Source organism: Drosophila teissieri, chromosome 3L, assembly GCF_016746235.2.
Source record: "Drosophila teissieri strain GT53w chromosome 3L, Prin_Dtei_1.1, whole genome shotgun sequence".
Lineage (NCBI taxonomy): Eukaryota > Metazoa > Arthropoda > Insecta > Diptera > Drosophilidae > Drosophila > Drosophila teissieri.
The window spans coordinates 9343753-9363255 of NC_053031.1; the positions used below are offsets into that span (position 1 = coordinate 9343753).

Sequence of the window (19503 nt, forward strand, 5' to 3'; positions counted from 1 at the left end):
TGCTAAATAATTTGTATAAAGTAGAACTCTTTTAAAATAATGAAGTGCCTTTAATTTTCTTAAGCAATGCTTATTTGGTTGCGGTGTACATAACGGTGTTCATACAAAGTTTTTAAGTTTCATTTCGATATTATACCATTTCTGACTATCGAATATACGTATATCGTTAGCTCCAACAAACAGTTATATATTTCGTAATTTAAGATAAATTATTTAAAACTTTATTTGTGGTTTGAATTTTTACTTTAGGTTTAATTCATGTTTTTTATAAACTAGATCTGCTTTTAGTTCCTTAACTTTGAAACACACTCCGACAAACCAACGTGTTGCAGCGCGGCCGAAATGAAACTGAATTCAAATTTCCAAGCGGCAAGTGTACACATGCACCACCCAAATTTTGTGAATGAAAACGCACACACACAGCAATGGTCACCTACACTTGAGCACACACATGTTGCACCGGCGCCACCAACAGCGGAAACAACCGAAGATCGCCGGCAGAGAAAGTCGTGGGCATATGCGACACAGAAAAGGCGGTACAAATCCATGTTATTGATTTGAATTTATTTATAACAGAAGGAATATGTTGACATCCGATAAAATCATAAAAAAAAAGATGGTAAACTTTGTAAGTTAATATAAAAACTCACTATAAAACAACTGATGTAGTGTTTAAGGTTCAAACTTGTCTACTTAGTATTTCAATTGGAATTCATGTATCAGTTGTTAGTTAAGCTGAGCACTGTAAGTGTGTAGAACTCAAATGCCCGACTGACTATGACGTAGCGTACATTACGTGGGCGTTCTGGCTCGGAGACAGTCCACAGGAACCACATAGTACACACATATGTACATACATACATTTAAAGTACACAACAATTCAGAAACAAGGCAGTGAAATGTGAAATTCACACGGCATCCGGGCAGCAACGCCGCTCATGTTTTTCCTTACGCATATGCTGCTTCTGCTTCTTGCCTTGGAAACCACATGCATCACAACAACAGCAGCAACAGCAACAACAACAACGGCCAGGGAGATCAACAAGTGAGACGGTGCATCTTATCACAACTGCCGCCAATAAGTGGAAGTGGTCGGGTCAACATTTCGGGTTGCTCGGCTAGGTTTCATTGTTTCCGTATGCCCTGCATTTGATCTAGTCACTCCAACTGCACTGAACAAAATTTCGTACTGTCTAAGTCATTTAGTTCAAACTAATAGTGTGAAGTCAAGGATTGACTATATATTTGCCTGTAATTATATTATTTTCTATTATCTATTTTCTAACTCATTTTAAATAATATGTAATTCCCTTTTTCAAGGGTAGTAAAAAAAAAAGAACATTTACCTTTATTAGATGTTTTCTAATATTGCATAATATTTGTTAAGAATGTTCAGACTGCTATTTTCTGTGTAGCGTGCGTAACGACAATTTGAATATGTTGATCATTTCGCTCAACGAAACGTAACCAACGTGGGAAGAAGAGGCGACACGGTTTTTCTTCTATTTTCCTATTCCAGCTGTCCACTCGATCCCTCCTCCTCCTCCCCTTCCATTTACTCCTCCCACGAAATTTGGAGCTAGGTGCAGATGTTATAAAAATAGTATTTTGTGGCAGTTCCATGCGTATGAATGGGTTTACGAGTTTCGGTTTCAGGTTTTCGGGCCTGTTTATAAACCCCACCCCTTCCACATTTTCATGTATTTACGTCCGGAAAAGTGTTTTAGTCATTTGTCTAGCTTCCGTTATTATTTCGTTATGAATGAAAAACCCATTTGGACCGGGTTTCTTGATCTCCCTAATTTACAACATTTATTTTGTATTAACTTGCTTTTGATGTCAATATGGGTTCGTAAACTTTGTTTACTATTTTCGCCGCGGACAAGGCATTTAAACATTTAGTTTTTCTTATCCACCTCATGTTAATGTGAAGTTTACACATAAATACTCATAAAAGACCTGACGTGGGTTTTCCTAATCGCAATTTAAATACATTTGAATGCAAAGAGGAAAAAGCTGTTAAATAGATTTATAGATGGCTTTCAAGCTCAGATTTCTTATTGAATTTATGGATTTTAAAATGTATACCAATCAGGGGCAATTAGTATATCAGAAAGCATTGTCACGTTTATTAATAATATATGTCAAAATGAGGTTGAACCATGTACATATGTATACCTTCAGTTTCATTTTCCTTGTTTATTTTATGAGTTGTCAGATTCTTACCACAAATGATCACCATTAACCAGATTTACTCAGAAGTCCTCTCAGTTTTTTAGTTACAGATTTCGGCTTGATCTGCGGATTAAGTCAAATGGCCGTTTGGTTTTTCGTTTATTGTTCAGAGAGTGTTTACACGCATATGGTTTTTTTTTGTTATAGTATACAATAGACACTTAACGATTTCCAAGTAATGTAGTCATTTAGTTAAATGTAATGTAGCAAATTGTTAGGTGTCCTCTTGAGTTGCGTTTGCATCATTATTACATAACTTGATTTCTTTTTTTTTTTGGCGCGCTAAACGTAAAGCTTAAAATTTAATCATGTTTGTTGATTGTTTGCGTAAACAATAAGCCTTAAATGAAATACTTAATAAAAAGATCGCATAAAACAATGTGTGTTTTCTTTTGTGTGTGTGGGTGTGTGTGTGCTTGTGTGTTTGAGAGCGTTGGTCGCATTTGGCAGCTTTGTGGGATTAGGATCAGGAGCAGGACCTCATTCTCCTCCAGCTGCTTGTCACGATGCCAACTCCAGCTCAACGGCAGCCAAATTAGGAAACGATAAACAAACTGAAACGAAAAGAAAACAATTGATTAGCATTTGGTATCTGAAAAAATATTAAGGGCTTTATTCTAAACCATCTGTCATATATTTGAGGTAGTCTCTGTTATCATGACACTACTTTTCTTTAACAAGTTAGATAAACATTATCGGGTGTAAGTTTACAGCGTTACAAACTTGTAAAGAAAAGAAAAACACCCCTGCATATCTTGCGAGTGACTAAGATCACAAATGCTTTGCTGAATGACACATACGACGTCACATGCTTTATAGATAACGTTTTTGAACCCACAACTTTAGACTTCGTTATTTGTATCATAATGTGTTTGTGTTTTACATATCTGTATTCTATTTGGTTATCATACTTACTTTTTTCTCAACTCATCGAACGCAATTTGGACCCGCCTGCGGATGGGTTACCCTGGCGTCCAGCTTACGTCCCTTGTCTACTTGTTGTTGATAGATAGCCGCTCAACGCTGGCAAGCAGCTCATCGGCGGTCTGGGAAACGACCTGTTCTTGGTCGTCGCTGGTGCTCAGGTTTTGCAGTCGCTTCTCCAGCGCCGACAGATCCTCCAGCTCGCGCTGCTGCTTCACCATGTAGCGCAAGATGAGCGTGGTCAGCATGCACATGTCCTCGAGGATTTTGGCCGTCTCCGGCGTGGGGTGATCATACCGATTACGCAGCAATCTTAGCTTGGCCTCAGCCAGCTCCAGGGGTGACTTGTTGCTGCGGTCGTACATGTGAACACTTGCACCACCCTGGAGCAGCACACCCACAACAACATTGAAGTTATTGGAGCTGGCCGAGATCACAGCCAGATGGAGTGGGGTGTTCCCCAGCGAGTCGACTACATTTGGGTTGGCTCCGTACTTCAGAAGCTGCTGGACAATGGGTATGTAGCCACGACAGGCGGCCAGATGCAGGGGACTACGATTGTACTCGTCGGCGGCATTCGGATTGGCCCCACCCTCGAGAATACGGTTGAGCAGCTCGATGTTGCAGGTGGAGGCGGCGGTGCGCAGTTTGCGGCCATTTGACTGGACGATTATGTTGTTGTAGCTGTAGGAGTGCTTAAGCCGCTGCATTCGCGGCCGCATCTTGAAGCTTTTGCTGCCCGACGGTAAGGTGCTCGGATGAATCAGGCTGGGCAGATACTCGGCATTGGGGGCATTAGGATTCAGCGGCAGGGGCGGCAGGTGCGGCAGGGCAAAGTGCTCGCCCCGATCTCTGCTCAGCTGGAATGATGCATTCGTGCTGGGGTTTGAACTCATGTTCAGGTTAAGGTTCAGGTTGAGGTTGATGTTCATATGCGGCCACTCGCCGTGTGTGTTGGGCGACGAAGTGGGCGTGGGCGGCATTGCCGGCGGTGGCGGCGTTATCATGATCCCCTTGGAGGCGCTGGTGGGCATAGGCATCGGCGTCGATTTGGCCAGTACCATGGCCATCGACATGGGCGATGGCGGCATCGACATCTCCACCTCCTCCTTGGCCGCCTCCACGCCGGAGGAATCGCTGTTGGTGGCCGCAGCCATTGCTCGCACTCAATCGAATTGCGTCCCCCGTTGCCCGCGATGCAGTGCGTCTGTGGTCCTGATTCCAGTGTTCGGGCCAGCGGCGAAAAACTATTCCCAGGCACGCGCTGCTTATTTTCCTGTCTGTATTGTTTGTTTATTTTTGCTTCTTTTCCTGCCCACTTTGGTCACTCTGACCACCCGTTATTGGTGTGACCCTGCCGTCCCTGAGTGTATTTATCCTAATCTGCAAATGTTTATCTTCATATATTACTCCTGTAGTCATCATTTTGAAACACTTTGACTCACTTGTTTTCGGATTTTTATAAGTTGGGGCGAAGAGCAAAAATTCTTGGGTCGTCTGTATTGTTTGTATTTGTTTTGGCCTATCGATATGTGTAGTGTGCTAGATATCGATTGGCAGGCCGGAACTTCTTGCGAGGACACTATCGCGAACATTCAGCCCTGGTAGACAAAGTTTTTAAATATATAATTATTTTCAATATAAATAAATTATTTTATTAGTTTTATATATATTTTTAGTTTCATTTTCAATAAAATATAAATATTGTCTTCAGCTTTAATAATTCCAGAGTTCTTAACGTAAACCACTTCTAGATCCAATTAATTGATTAACCTTCAACCGCACCTTCTATTTTAATAAGAATTAATTAAAAACTGGTTTAAACACTTAAAAAGTTTTATTCAAAATTCGTGCTCGACGTACTACATACACATATTCATTTTCTAACAAAGCGGCACGGAATGTTAGTTATCATCCATTAAAAGATTCAATTCTGAAATCAACTGGAGGGTTACGTACAATACATCGATGGCCGATTATAATACACAAAATAAAAGATTTTCGAAATTAATATGATTATATGGTACCTTCTTAAGTCCAATAACACAATATACAAAGCGTATTTCGTTTGGTAATTCTGGAGATAAAGCCTCGGAAGTGGAAAAATCAGGGATAATAAGTTTGGGTTAGGAAATATACAGATTCTGTTTTGAAACCAGGTGGTGGGAGGATTTCGGTGTAATTGAGAGTGGAAGTCTCAGCGGGAGAGCTGATTTAGACCGCAGAAAAGGTGCTTAATAAAAAACGAAGAAGGTGAAACGAGTCTAAAGTACACAGACATGAATCGAAAGGATCCCTCGCGAAAGGGATCTCTACAGCAAATGCGGTCTAAATCCGTCTTGCATGCTATTTTAGGAAATTGATCATCTCGATGATCTTATTCCGATTGGCGTGCATATACGCCTTAGTATGCCACAGCATGTTGATCAGTTTTTGGTCGTCCTTTTCGTCCATGGCGATGTCCTCGCTAAGCTGAGGATTGAACCTGAAGTATGGTATGCCAATGGTGCTGCACCAGGCGCGAGCTCTGTCCACCACTCTTCCATCGGAGCAGGTGGCCTGGTCCACCAGCAGATTGCCTAGCAAGCATACAAATATGAGTAAAAGAGCACACACTAACTATTAAATGAGGTGCCTCACCAATGGTCGAGATTCCGTAGGCCAGTTTGGCCGTATCCCAAATGCTCTCAGGTCGGAAGACATCAATGTCCTTCAGTTCAGTCACCGGAATATGTCCCGTGCCCAGCGACATCACCACGGATACTGGAATGGCCTCTGCTTCGCGTCCAGAACTGCGCAAGGCCATATTGTACTCGTGAATCTCGGTCATGGCGTCCAGCGTCGGGTTGTTGGCAATCAAGCCGCCGTCCAGAAAGCGACCAAAGGCGCGGAAATAGGAGGGCGCAGCACCGGTAGCCCGAGCAGCACGCCAAACCAATTGTTCCTGTGGCGGCGGGGGAGGAATTCTTCGGTTGTCTAAAAGCATAAACTAATTGGTGAACTTTCTCGATCAATTGGTTTATCTCACTTACTTATGGAAGTCACAATGCCCAAAATGTCACTGGCACTAGTATAGTTGCGGAATAGATGTAGATCGACCGGCTTGCGATCCGCCATTACACCGGTGACCATGATCTTCGGGTGCTTAATATCCGTCATGACGTTAAACTCGCCCAGATTGTCCTTCAAAATTGACTCGAAGAACTCGCTGTTGTAGGGCCGTGAGCCCACAAAACACTGCTCCTTCATGCGCAAGTAGAGCCCCATGCACTGACGCATCGTCTTGCCGCAACCCAGTGCCAAAGCGAGTATTCCTCCAGTACTGGTACCGGCGATCCAATCGAACATGTGGATAATAGGAGTGCGCGACAGCTTTTCTATTTCGAGTAGCATCTGCACTAGGACTAGACCACGAATGCCACCACCATCCAGACAGAGCAAACGTCCGCGTCCGTAGGGCTTATCGCCAATTTCAGCGGCAATAGGCGAGGTGGGTGAAGGGAGCTGCTCCGGACTGGAGACAGCTGATTTTGCGGAGCCACTGGCCAAACTATCCGAAGAGTTGTCCTTCTTCATCTCGTCCGCATTCACTTTGGTGGTAAACATGCCAAGCAAGGCATCCATTATACTCTGGCCTTTTAATTCTTTCTCAGTATCGACCACGACTGGTTTTCTAGAATAAGAAGAGACTATTTTAATTGTATTTTAAGATTAAAATATTTCCATACTGTGCCGGCTGCTGCTTCTCTAGTATTCCATTGGCCGCTGCGTTCAGAAAACCACCCATCACTTGTCGACTGGTGGTGGCCAGCATGTTTTCTATATGCTCACGCTGCTCCACGGATTCCGGTGCCTCTGGCGGTATGCCGTTGTACGTGCCTTTGGCATTGCAGCCTGGCGGGCACTTCGAGCCAGTCTCCTTGCAGCGCTTGGCCCCCACAGAGTGCAGGATGTAGAGGATTTCATCTTCCTTATTGCCACTAGCATCATTGCCAACCATGTGCCGTGGGGTCTTGCCATCCTTGTTCTTCAGATTGATGTCACACCCAAAGACCACGAGACACTGGACTATCGGCACCAGTTTCTTTTCAATGGCAATGTGCAAAGCTGCATTTCCGTCCTTGTCCAGCACATCAATCTCCGCATCGTGGGCCAGTAGGGTGACAACGCACTCAAAGCGATTCCTGGCCACCATCACATGCAGAGCTGTCCGTCCATCAAAGTTCGTGGCGTTGACATCACAACCCTCCATGATGAGGGCATGCAGGGTTTCACGGGATGAACACCAGTGCAGAGGAGTGCCGCCATATTTCATGTCTTGTGTGTACAGCTTGCTTACATTGGTGCGCAGAAATGTGGACACTGTGGTGGGTGCGGATGTCTTGTACACTTTGCGGATGTCCTTGGCATTGAGATTGACATTGGCCCCAGCCAGCAGCAGTGCCTTTACATTCTCTGGCTTGTCGGCGAGGCAGGCGACATGAAGAGGTGTGTAACCATCGGAGTTGAGATGATTCAGATTTACCGTGCTTTTATCCGTGATAAGCTGGGAAAATAAAGTTTGAAATTTGTTTAACCTATATACGGATTGCTGGCTTACATTAATTATCTCTTTGGAGGTGCTGGCTGCGTAGTGAAACACCGAGTTGCTGTTAATATCCAAGTGTTCCAACTTGCTCAGCGGCAGCAGAACCTTCACCATCTCCATGTGACCTTGTTTAATGGCCAACTGAAAAGGCGACATTAGTGTGGTGGCATCTGCTTGGTCCACGCACTGGAGCATCTTCGGATTGCTGATGTAGTCCACCAGATTGAAGTAGGCAATCAAATGGGACAGCGTCCAGGAGGGATTATCCGCCAAGGCGTCGCAAGCTTTCTGCAGTCCATTTACATTATAGTACTGAAAAATAAATGGTTAAAGACAGTCGCATTGATTTGTATTCCTCTGTAGTACCTCTTTGACAATGCTGACGAAGACGGGCAGCCTTTGCAGGAAGGCATTGAAGCGTTCCTCGGCTTCCTGCTGCACCGGCGACCGGTACAGACTAAAGGATGTGGTATTGGAGTCCGAGGTGGGTCGCTGCAAAATGATCTCATAGACGGCTCGCTTGTCATTGCTGTTGTAGGGCGGTGCAAAGAGGACCATGGCGTCATCGCGGGCCAGGACTTGAAGTGTTCCCAGCGATTCACTCTTGATCTCCAAGACCTTATTGGCCGGCTGATCGCCACCCAGCAGGCGCTGTAGAACTGTAGTTGTAAAATATAGAAAGGCATTGTCATTAGATAAGGCAACGGCGTTGGTCATAAGACACATTAACACATTCTCAACTAGTCTACTGAATGGCGAAACGACATGAACATGTACAGGAAGAGTGGTAGTGATTGAAAAGGGGGAAGTACCAAAACCGGAGGCAAGGGCTCCAAAGCCAATCCACGACATGACTCAAGGGTGTGGAATTTGCTGCTGCGGATGCTGAATGTGTACTTTGAACTTGGCCAAACAGAACGGATGAGCTGGCTAATGTGGATGCGGTGAACCTGACAGAAAAATAATGGCCAGTTTGTTAGTTACACGCGTGTTGGTGAGGATGAGCGAGTGGTTCGATGGGCTGCCAAGAAATCAATAGTACACATCTGTGGCCAATGGGAAGGGAACAGATCATGCGATAGCGCGTCATTGCAGTAATGCGGCCCCATTTTCCAGGCTTTTCCACTTTTCTGCTGCCCAGCGTAGTCAATAGTGACTGTCATAAAAGGGTTACTGTTCTGTGGGTCAGTTACGAAAAATATGGCGTGATAAATGAATGCGTAATTTGGCAAAAGCCATATGTCCACACACAGTTTGTGGTTATTTTGATAGGTAACAGTATTAGCTAACCATTGAACATTTTACTGCTCTGCTTTTAGGCTTCCTTATCGCACAATCCCAGTATAAAGCACTTTCAAATTCCAGCTATCGAAAATAACAACTGAGCTGTATTTTTTGCAGCTTTATTAGCGATGTCACCGTTAGTCAGTGATGGTAGTGCACTGTACGATGTGTCGTGCCTATTTAGCCAAGTTCAAAACCGCTTTAGTTCGGACTTTCCAAATAGTTTTGGTTATGTAGACAGTTAGCTAATATAACAAACTTAAACTTTCTTTAATGAAAATCTAACGTAGAAATCCAATTGAAAATATCCATCGAATCTATTTGACCAAAGAGTATGATGATTTATTTCCCTATAACGGTTGTCTGCACTTTGATTTTCAAGGTCATACTTAAGTGCTGTTCGCTTAGTAAGTTGCATTGCCACATTTTTCACTTACTGTAAAACAATCGATATACATAAGTCTAAGGCATCGATACCTAAGCGTCACTCACATCACGGTCACACTGCACATCGTTCGCCATTGCTAGATAAAAATTGTTTCAAGCGAAAAAGGTCGCTGATAGAAAAGGCAGAAAATCAGAAATTTAACGTGCAGTTAAAGCTGAGAAACAGACACAAAAGTAGCGCTCACTTTTACCCACCCGTGCACGGTGTTAGAACAAAGGTAAGTGACGTAAATCAAGATGCAGTAAAACCGCAAAAAATATGCTCGGGCCGGCAGAAAATCGATTTTTTCCCCAAAGTGAGCGACGCCACCGGCGGCGAAAAGATTATCCATGAAAAAAAATTTAAGGGGTGCTGCGCTGAAAGATCTGTTTGGCTTTTTTTTCGCGCACATACATATATACTCCACCATGCGGATCGAATTTTGTAATCTTTTCATTGCAATCTTACAATATTTCCTTGTGCTTTAAACAGGAACAAATTGGGAATAGAGATGCGCGGACGCGGAGGATTCATTCCACGTGGTGGGGGCACCACTCGCGGTGGCTACTACAATAATCGCAACTCCAGCAATTACGTTAATACTCGCACCCAGGGCAACTACCGACCCAATAATGGGCGGTATGAGAATAACTATCACAACAACAACAATCGCTACAACAACAACAATAACAGCGGCGGCGGAGGAGGCAACAGCCACTACGACAACCGGAGTCGGGACAAGTTCACCCACCACAACTCGAGCAGCGGACGCTACGAGTCCAGTTCCTCGAGCCACAAGCGCAGCTACGTAAGTTGGAGCACCCTGCAACTAACCTATAAGAAACCATCATGTGAATCAGTCAATAACTACGACAAAAGCTTAAGAAATATGGTTTTGGTCTGCATTTTAATTATGATAGAGAAGAAATTGAATCTATAATAGTTAGACCATTACTTTTGCTTTTCTACATTGTGTATCTTATAAGGAAGGCATCCCGATAAGAGATTTTGATATGCATTTATCTTGCTGTAAGTTTTTTGCAATGATGAGCAGTTAGCCTCTTTTATCTCATAAAGGAGATAAGAAACGTCTTCATATGGAAAGATTTTTGGCATACTATCTATGATTAATACACTGAAAATCGACTAAAGACGAAGGGCAATGCATGCGAGAAATCAAAGATAAGAACATTTTACAATCAATTTTTGTAATTGATAATAACGATTGGTCATGCTGGGAAACGGAAGTTTCTAGGCTTCAAGTGTATTGCTCTTTAAATGACCACTTATCATTTCCAACCGAATTTTTGCCTTTCTAATTATACATCTGACAGAAAAAAAATTTAATCTCGTTGACGTCCCTTCTAATTGAAAAACCTCTTCTCAATATGCAAAACAAAATGAAAAACTATTCAATATATATATTAGATTTAACCTTAAAAACATACATTCTATAAACAGGTGCGCACTAAACGGCACACTTATTTTTGCGGAGAAAATAGATAAGAATGATTATAGTATTTGAAATACACAGATGAGGTAAATTAAATATTTCTCAGCGACAAATACGCTTGCATATATTCAGCAGTCTTCAATTTGTTTTTCTTCTATGCTATACGATGTTAGAGTATTGAATAAATTTAAGGTTCTTACCCATTTTAATCAATTAAGATAGCAACAGCTGCCACTTTTCTTACGGTGTATGTACGATATTATACACTTACACGTGAAGATGATTTATATTATTAAAAAGTCTGTCGGACTTGTAGTAAATGAGTGATGTATTACCCAAATCCATCTATATATATATATTAATAATGCAATCTATTTTTATGTTCTGTGTTTCTAGGACTCATCTCGCGACCGCAGCGATGATCGCAAACGCCCGCGTCAAGACGTAAGTTATACTTTGCCCCATTTGAAATGCTATTCCAAGCACGCTATATAACCAAAGGTCTACATATTAATTATGCATTAAGCCAATCGCCATGTACTGTGTAATGTTAATGACTTTCCAAATATTTATAGCACTGTTTGTGAAGCTTAAACGCGGGACTGAGTTGAGCCTATCGAGCGTTAAAGCATATAATGTCCCAAATGAGCAAACAGCGCGCGGACTCAAAGTTGCCAGACAAGCACTTTGGAGCACCGTCTGACCATATAAATCTATATAAATCTGTGTATTGTCCATAGCATCGTCAGCGGCGCGGCACCATATAGATAATGATTTTGCCAGCGACCGATCAATCGATCGATATGATCCAATCCGATCCGACCTGAACTGATCCACGTCTATACATATACTATGAGAGAGCAAAAACTTCTGTAGAGAGCTGTTGAAGCGATTGAAGCGATTTTGATCTGTAAACTCTTGTATATCTTGTATGCCTTGTACCGTACCAACAGCTGTCAAATTTTTCCCCATACCGATTGTCGAATATCAATGGTCAATGGTTAGCAATCCGAGCAGAGCAAATAGAAATCTATCAGTGTGTACATCCGCATACGCATTATAATAATATCGATTCAAATCTATGTAGCTAAGCTATAAGCGTATAAGTTTTCTCCATCATGCTACCACACACAAAACACGCTGCAGGAAATAATAATAATAATAATAAGAATAATAACAGCCAATTGCGAACTAAATAACCCACAACCAATCCGATCAGATCAGAATCAGAATCAATATCAGTCTGTAGCTATATAGCAATTATTTTCATTCAACAAGTCTATATATGTTTTATATAAATATAAATCTACCACCTATATTTGATATTTGATACAAAAATCAAAACCAAATCAACCAAAACCAAGCTCCTACACAACTTCCTACTCATCAATCGTCAATAGGATTACCGTCGTACGTCCTCGTCGAATGATCGCAGCGATCGACCCTCGTCCTCGTCGCAGAACATTGGCTCCTCGTCCTCGAACTATCATCAGCGTAGCAGCACTGGCGGCGGTGGTGGTAATAACGGCGGGAGCTCGAGCTCCTACCGCCCACGCGATGATTCCACCAGTGGAAGCCGGCACCAGCGGGACGGATCGATGGGTCCGCCGAAGCGGATGATGCGTAGCGTGGCCGGCACCAACTATATATCCCGACCCCGCGGCACAATGTCGATGAGGGGCGGCATGATGCGCACTGGGATGCGGGTGGGAGGAATGCGCGTTGTGCGCACCAGGGTCAACGAGTCGAATGACCTGCGCACCATGCGCCGCCAGCTGCTCTATGCGCAGCAGAAAGACCGGGCTCGCCTGCTCAAGATTCAGCAGCTGAAAAGGTAAATAGACCAAACATACAAAAAAAAAAAAAATCAAAAGTTAAATCAAAACCCAAATGAATATACAAAATTCAGAGTTACGCTATTGTGTACCAATTGAGGATGCAAAGAACTATGAATGCAATCTGTGATATTGAGATAATAATGTGAACTGTGAGATTCAGCAAGGAATCTAAAACCTGAATGCGAATGCGGAGGAGGAGAGCACTTGGTGCCAGATTAACCAAGCGGCCTCCAGAGAAACTCCATTCTTCGTAGCTCAAATACTATCCATGTGTATATTGTTGTGTTACTAAGTAGAACGAATTGAAATGTACCGATAAAAAAAGACACCCTACACTTCATGACAAGAACGTATTTTGTTAGTTTGCCACCCAGCTTGATCTTATGTACTTATAAAAAAAAACACCAAATTTCGAACTTGCCTTCCACCAAACAAAAAAAAACATCCTGCCACCCTGACATGACTTCACATTCGAATTCATTCCACCCAAATGTAGCTCGTTGCGACGACAACGCCAGGGCGGGAATTCCAGCGACGATTCCAGCGGCAATGAGGACAAGGACGGCGGAGATGCTGAGAAAAGCAAGAAGAAGAAAGGCAAGGACAAGGACGCCGATGGAGGCGATGACTCCGACGATGACGACGACGATGACGATGAAGAAGACGATGATGAGAAGGACGAGAAGAGCAAGAAGTCTTCGCCGGGTAAAAAACGCAGCAAGTCGGCCAACAACGAGGACAAGAGCGATGCCGAAGGTAACGATGATGATGATGAGCACGGTGATGGCGATGACGACGATGATAAGGACCTAAATGAGTCCGATCCCAAGATCGCCAAGGCCGATGACGCCTCCGATGACGAGGATGTCAAGGTGAAGGGCGAAGGTGAGGACGGCGATGGTGACAAATCGGACGAAAAGGCCAAGTCATCGGTCGAGAAGTCAGGTAAGAAGAAGGACAAAGACGACTCAAAGGACTCCAAGTCCAAGAAGTCATCGTCCACCAAGAAGGAGCGCACGTCGCGCAAGGACAAAGACGAGGAAGATTCGGACGATGATCGCAGCAAGGAGCGACGTAGCTCCCGTCATCGGGATGAGGACCACAACAATCGCAAGCGCAGCTTCATCAAACTCATTTGCCCCCATTGCCGCATCAAGTGTGTTACATTTAAGGTATGTTATTTTTACAGGAGCCTTGAGATATTTGATTAACAATGTTTCCTCATTGATCCGCAGGAGTACAACTACCATCTGAACTCTCGCTCCCACAAGAACTCCATGCGCCAGGTGGCCCTCAACCAGCGAGCTGACCTGCAGCGTATGCGTGCTCGTCAGCGCACCACTCAGCGCGAGATCGAGGAGAATAGCAAGGAGGAGCACGAGTCGCGCTACTGCCGTCTCTGCCGCTTGGCCTACCGCCAGCCCAAGAATCTTCATCAGGCCTCCGAGCACCACAAGACCATTAAGAAGTTCTTGATGCCCTACTGCGGCTCGTGCCACCTGGCCTTCAAGAATGCCATGCTCTACGAGAACCACCGCTGCTCCCTGGAGCACATTAGGGTGAGTCTCAGTCATATAGGATCATCTTGATTTGTAAAAGCTATAAATGATTAATATGTTACTGTTTGTTTGCAGAACAAGGCCCGCAACGATGAATCTGGATCGGATGATAGCGTGGATGAGCGTGAGATTGATTTGAATAAATTCCACACTGTTGACTCCGTGGGCGAGATCGATGTGGACATGATCGACGCCGATGTAGATGCCATGGTGACCGAGGCGGAAGCCGCTCTGAAAAGCGAGGATGAGGAGATTCGCAAACGCGCTCTGATTGGCCCGGACTATATCAAGATCATTGAGGCCTTCTACTGCGAGTTGTGCAACCACTATTCCGGCAAGGCTGATGATGTGTCACTAGAGGACTACACCAAGAAGCATTGCATGCAGCATTCCCATGTGAAGGCTTTCCTGCGCAACAAGGAGGAGACCGAGAAGAAGAACAAGACGGAGGAGGGCGATGAGGAAGACCACGATGATGACAAAAAGACCGGAGATGATGATGCAGATGGCGATGAGGACATCGATGGCAAGTTAAACGAGGATGAGGACGAAGACTATGATGATGGTGATGGAGAAGAAGAAGGAGAAGATGGTAATGGGACCCATGATAAAAAATTGTGGGAGGAGGTGGACAAGGATCTGGGTGACCTCCTGGCAGAAGTAGAGCCATTGGGACAGGAAGAAGATGAGGAGGATGAAGAGGACGAGTCTGTGCTTAACATTGACATTGAAAGGTATGTGATGCAGCGATGAAGCAATCATGAGCATGTTATGTAATACGTATTCACTTGCAGCGAGAAAAACAAGGCGAAAGACGCCAAAGAGGAAGCTAACGGCGATGCCGATGAGGGAGCTGCAAAGGAAAACGCGCCGGTGGCCAAGTCACCGGAGAAAAAGCCTGTTGCCGCTCCAGCCACACCAACGGTCAAGACCACCGCTGCAGCCGCCAAGCAGCCGGCAAAGAAGGTAACGCCCAAACCAACTGCCAAAGCCGCCAAACCTGGTCCGGCTTCCACGAAGCGCAATGTCTTGGTCAGTGTGAAGCGCACTTCGGCGGCCGCCATTAAAGCTGCCACCAAGTCCGCCAACAATGCGGCAGCCGACAGCAAGTGAGCGACACTCGAGCGACAGTAATATGTTAGTAATAGCAATAGCAATAACCAAACCCAGTGATTGGGTTGCTACAAACATATTTCAAATATATAACTAAATTATCATGTGCTCAAAATACGTGCACTCACTAATGCCCAACCAGAGCTGCTTTGCCATCTGGCCACCGAGCCCAGCCTGCTTAATAAATGTCTAGACCTAACTAAAACCAACCTGTAACAGCGTGTTATCTTTATATGGTGGCGCATGTGCATGTGGAGTACCTTTCTTGTACCTTTCGCCGTGCCAATCGAGCGCTTCCAGTTGGGCCTTTCTAAAAACGGCCAAGACTCCGGCCTGGCCACCTGGCAGACCTGGTCCAAACAATGGCAGAGAAATGCTGCCTGTTGGTCGCCAATTTGTTGGCCCCTTCAAGGTGCCCGCATGTAATTGTCAGCCGCGATACACACAAACGAGAAACGGCGTTAAATGAGATTAAAAGGCACTGACATGGATCACAAGGCTGGGGATATGAAAAACACACAAGCAAACAAAGATGTATTTACGTCCAGTTTTACTTTCACAAGTATATTTGTACATTTGCAAGACCTCACAGTCATAAAGTTGTGAATAACTGAGATTTAAATGTTTCTTTAAAGACAATAATTTTGGACTAATAACATTAGGCTGTAATCACTTGTTACCAGATAATTTGAGGCTAATAGCTATTAATGTTAAGCGAAGATAGTATCATTAGTAACTGTTTCTTATTATATTTGCCAAGCCTACGAGTACTTTATGAGTGGTGTTTATTGGTCCTTAAATCTTTCTTTAACAATAGTTGTGCAGCGAATGCAGTTTTCTTAATTATTGATATCCCAAATTAAGGTTGTTTGAGTTACTGCCATAACACAGAAGAGATAGGGAATAATCGTGTTTATAGGCTTGTATCAATTGGCGTGCTGCTGTCAGCTCTTCCTGCCTCCATTCGAAATGTATTTATTAACCTATTGGGCGGCACAAGTGGCTGCATGAGAGGTGCTGTTTGCCGTTTGCCGTTTCCGCTTGATACTTGCCACTTGCTACTTGCCACTCGGCGGCTGATTTGGCCACAAGACAATGCCGGTGCGGTGGCAACCGAAAGGAAAATACATTTCATAATTTTTCTACATATTTCTGCCAAATTAACTTTCACCACGCGCCACATAAGATGGGGATCGGGATGGGGATATAGATGTGGAAGTGGATGGAGATGGGTTGCTGGCGTCTTCGTATTCAACTGTTATGCAATCTGTCACTTGATATGCGTGATCGCCGGCTAATATCGTCGGTAGGCCTTTCTCACCTTCCGCCGATTCCATCCCATCCGATACGATACGATACGATCCGATCTGATCCGAAACGATCCACTCCAGCTTCCTTTCCTCACAGCTTTTGAGTTGGGGTGCTCCGTCAGACAATGTCAAGTTTTGAATTGATCACTGCGCCAGCAGGTTTTCGGGTTTTGTTCACCCGGTCGCCGAGATGATGGCAATCCCCCGGCAATCGCTCATTCAGTTTGCTTAAATTGCATTCATGTTTTGACGATAGATTTATGCGCACATTGTTCTGTCTGTGGCAGCCACAAATCCGGTTTTTGTCCCAAGCGCCGCCATTCCATTGTGGCCCGGGTATTACTATTAACATTTAATTTGCGATTCCAACTCCATGCTGCTTTTTAGTTACCATTTTTTTTTGTTTTGCGGCGGTTTCGGCGCTTCTATTAAGAAATTTCAACGGTGTCAGTGCAGTGTAAACAATTTTATGATCAATATGGGTACTTTATTGGTTATTAAAAATATAATAAAGATTTTTTAGGAGTTTTAAAGTTGGGATTTAGTAACGGCTGCTGGTAAACAAGTTTTCGTTGTTATATCTTCCGTTTAAGGGAATCTTTGCAAAATAAAGTATATACATATACACGAAATATAATGAGTTTTTGAAAAATATATAGGTTCCTTAGGTGCCCAAAATTCTGAATTCAAAGGATAAGATGGAACAAGCAGTTTTATGAGTTTTCTGATCGATTTGGTAGAGATTTAACCTATGTTTGCTCTAATATTTGTGCTCAAGTCTGCCTGTTCCTTCCTTCCTCTATAGTTTTAAAGTGTAGGGTATACATTTATTTTCGTTTTTTGCGACGGCTGCCATCTTCCTGTTGCTCGGGCACTTTTTGCACATGTTGCGGATTAAATGCCAAGGTGGTGAGCTTGCCGCTGGGACTCCAGCGAATCCAGTTATCATCGTCGGGGGGCCGGGGACCCACAAGTCGGTTAATGCCAGCACCGGAGCTCGGACATATACATATACTCCACGGATGGGACTCCACTCCAAGAATCAGTAGCCGAATCGCCACTCATAAATTGTGTTAAATGCAATCGTTTGGCACTGGAATTGAAATGTCAGTTGGATCGCTATTGCCGCTGGATGTTTTTTCAGATCTTTTTGGATCCACTTGGAGCTACTTGGTGCCCAGGGCCATCTCATCTTGGTGGATGGCCAGTGTGCGGGTGCGTGGCTAATTGCCGCTTTTTGGCCAAATACAGATGCTTTGTGTTGTACACGTTTTCACATCGTTAACAATATGGTGTGTTTGTTTTTGGTTTCTTTGGATTCCCCAAGGGATTATTGCTGGCGGCTTTTTCTTGTAAAAAACCTTGGCACTCAAAGGCCTGGAATTTGCATACGTTTACAAAAGCGCGGAGATTAGAGAAAAATGTTGGTAATGATTTGATTGTGGGCATTTGTAATCTACAATCTGTCATTGTCTTGGGATTTCGTGAAAAATTAGCGAGCCAAATTTACAATATTGTCAACAGAGCTTTACGTTTTCACTCACATTAGCCGCTTTATTTTATTTCACCAACTTTAACAATTTAAATTGTTTTTAGCATTTGTGTTTGTCCTACATTTTCGGTTGTCTAAGAATATCCTATTAATACCCATTATTTTTTGTATTAACTTAGACAGTTTATGTTTTAACATACAAAGATTTTTAATTAACTTTATTACATATGTATGTATATAATATGACATATTAACTAATATAAGAAATTGTTTTTTCCTTTTTTGAATGAACGCATATATTTACTTATTTGAACCACTTTATGATTTTATTAAAGACCGATACATGAAGTTTGATTTATAAGCATTGATTTCTTTTAAATACAGGTTCATTAAATGCTGTAAGGTTTCCACAGAATTTTCCATGATTTTTCCGAACCACTGATAGTCCCTTGAAATGTGTGAACATTTCTCACACGGTTTTTTCACTTTTATTTTGTGAAAACCACAAGACAAGTTAATTGCTTCGCTTGTGGCCGGAGTTAACCAGAGTTATCTTAACCATGGCCAGCCAACTAATTGGGACAGTAGGCAAATGCACTTTATGGCGAGTGCGCTTTATGGATGATGGGCATGGTGGTTTCCCGCCCCGCCCCAATTATGCAATCCCCCATAGTACCCATCAAAGCGCATAAGCATAAATACCATCGTCTTTGGCACGCAATTCAAATCTGGGAGCAGATACCACACGGACCAAACACTAGTAGTTATAATCTAATTAAGCCAGCCGATGAGGCAGATCTTCTGTGTTTCTGCACCGCCATTCTTCTCACGCCCAAAATGTAAATGAAGTTATCCGGGTGTGTCAGGGGAGTCATTGTGGAGATCGCAGATCGCGGATCAGAGATCGGAGTTCGGGGATTGGGTCTTGGGGATCGGGGCATGGGGCATGGGGTTTGGGGATCTTGGGGCAGGGGTCTCTTAGCATTAGCTAATGCCGACAAGTTTACACGGCTGGCTGCCTGCGACTTGTAGTGTGGAAAATCTCGGCGCTTCTTGTTTACTTCTTTGGTGGACATATATATATTTTTTTTTCGACACTCATTCATTCATTCATTCATTGTTCATTCGCGACTTTTTGTGTTTTTGCTGATGGCTGCAACGCTTTCCCGATTTCATCCATAAAACTCGGCATTTTATGCTGCAATATGGTTTTGGGGCGTTAAGAAATCAAAAATAAACAATAACCCAAAGCGTCTGATTAGTGCGTAATAATCATTTCT

The 19503-nt window shown here is 43.5% G+C and overlaps 3 protein-coding genes across 4 annotated transcripts; 1 reads left to right on the forward strand and 2 right to left on the reverse strand.

Annotated features, from left to right (window-relative positions):
* Positions 1 to 2321: 2321 nt before the first annotated feature.
* LOC122616869 (BRCA1-associated RING domain protein 1) lies at positions 2322 to 4704 on the reverse strand. The gene is made up of 3 exons (XM_043792444.1): positions 4605 to 4704; positions 3151 to 4542; positions 2322 to 2789 (listed from the first exon to the last, which is right to left on the reverse strand). Exon 2 carries the CDS (start codon positions 4314 to 4316, stop codon positions 3228 to 3230), a length of 1089 nt encoding a protein of 362 aa, XP_043648379.1. The 5' UTR covers positions 4317 to 4542; positions 4605 to 4704; the 3' UTR covers positions 2322 to 2789; positions 3151 to 3227.
* Positions 4705 to 4973: 269 nt separating this feature from the next.
* LOC122618649 (85/88 kDa calcium-independent phospholipase A2) lies at positions 4974 to 9175 on the reverse strand. Of its 2 annotated transcripts, XM_043795230.1 has the most exons (8): positions 9038 to 9167; positions 8560 to 8697; positions 8114 to 8406; positions 7760 to 8059; positions 6888 to 7705; positions 6192 to 6832; positions 5800 to 6135; positions 4974 to 5738 (listed from the first exon to the last, which is right to left on the reverse strand). In XM_043795230.1, exons 2-8 carry the CDS (start codon positions 8597 to 8599, stop codon positions 5506 to 5508), a joined length of 2661 nt encoding a protein of 886 aa, XP_043651165.1. In that variant the 5' UTR covers positions 8600 to 8697; positions 9038 to 9167; the 3' UTR covers positions 4974 to 5505. The 2 variants fall into 2 exon arrangements, with proteins under 2 accessions (XP_043651165.1, XP_043651167.1); XM_043795232.1 differs by lacking the exon at positions 8560 to 8697 and having other exon boundaries at positions 9038 to 9175.
* A 350-nt stretch (positions 9176 to 9525) lies between these two features.
* LOC122618648 (glutamic acid-rich protein) lies at positions 9526 to 15630 on the forward strand. Its single transcript, XM_043795229.1, has 8 exons — positions 9526 to 9696; positions 9951 to 10266; positions 11308 to 11355; positions 12312 to 12745; positions 13246 to 13921; positions 13985 to 14308; positions 14384 to 15042; positions 15103 to 15630. The coding sequence occupies exons 2-8, from the start codon at positions 9970 to 9972 to the stop codon at positions 15419 to 15421; spliced, it is 2757 nt and encodes a 918-aa protein (XP_043651164.1). The 5' UTR covers positions 9526 to 9696; positions 9951 to 9969; the 3' UTR covers positions 15422 to 15630.
* Positions 15631 to 19503: the final 3873 nt, after the last annotated feature.

Excerpts from the sequence above, each read along its gene's own strand:
- LOC122616869 (XM_043792444.1), bottom strand. The coding sequence starts at position 4,316 with ATGGCTGCGGCCACCAACAGCGATTCCTCCGGCGTGGAGGCGGCCAAG.
- LOC122618649 (XM_043795230.1), bottom strand. The coding sequence starts at position 8,599 with ATGTCGTGGATTGGCTTTGGAGCCCTTGCCTCCGGTTTTG. Across the intron at positions 8,060-8,113 it reads TCGTCAGCATTGTCAAAGAG|TACTATAATGTAAATGGACT; the intron begins GTACTACAGAGG and ends TTTATTTTTCAG. Across the intron at positions 7,706-7,759 it reads CCTCCAAAGAGATAATTAAT|CTTATCACGGATAAAAGCAC; the intron begins GTAAGCCAGCAA and ends TTATTTTCCCAG.
- LOC122618648 (XM_043795229.1), top strand. The coding sequence starts at position 9,970 with ATGCGCGGACGCGGAGGATTCATTCCACGTGGTGGGGGCACCACTCGC. Across the intron at positions 12,746-13,245 it reads AAGATTCAGCAGCTGAAAAG|CTCGTTGCGACGACAACGCC; the intron begins GTAAATAGACCA and ends ACCCAAATGTAG. Across the intron at positions 14,309-14,383 it reads GCTCCCTGGAGCACATTAGG|AACAAGGCCCGCAACGATGA; the intron begins GTGAGTCTCAGT and ends GTTTGTTTGCAG.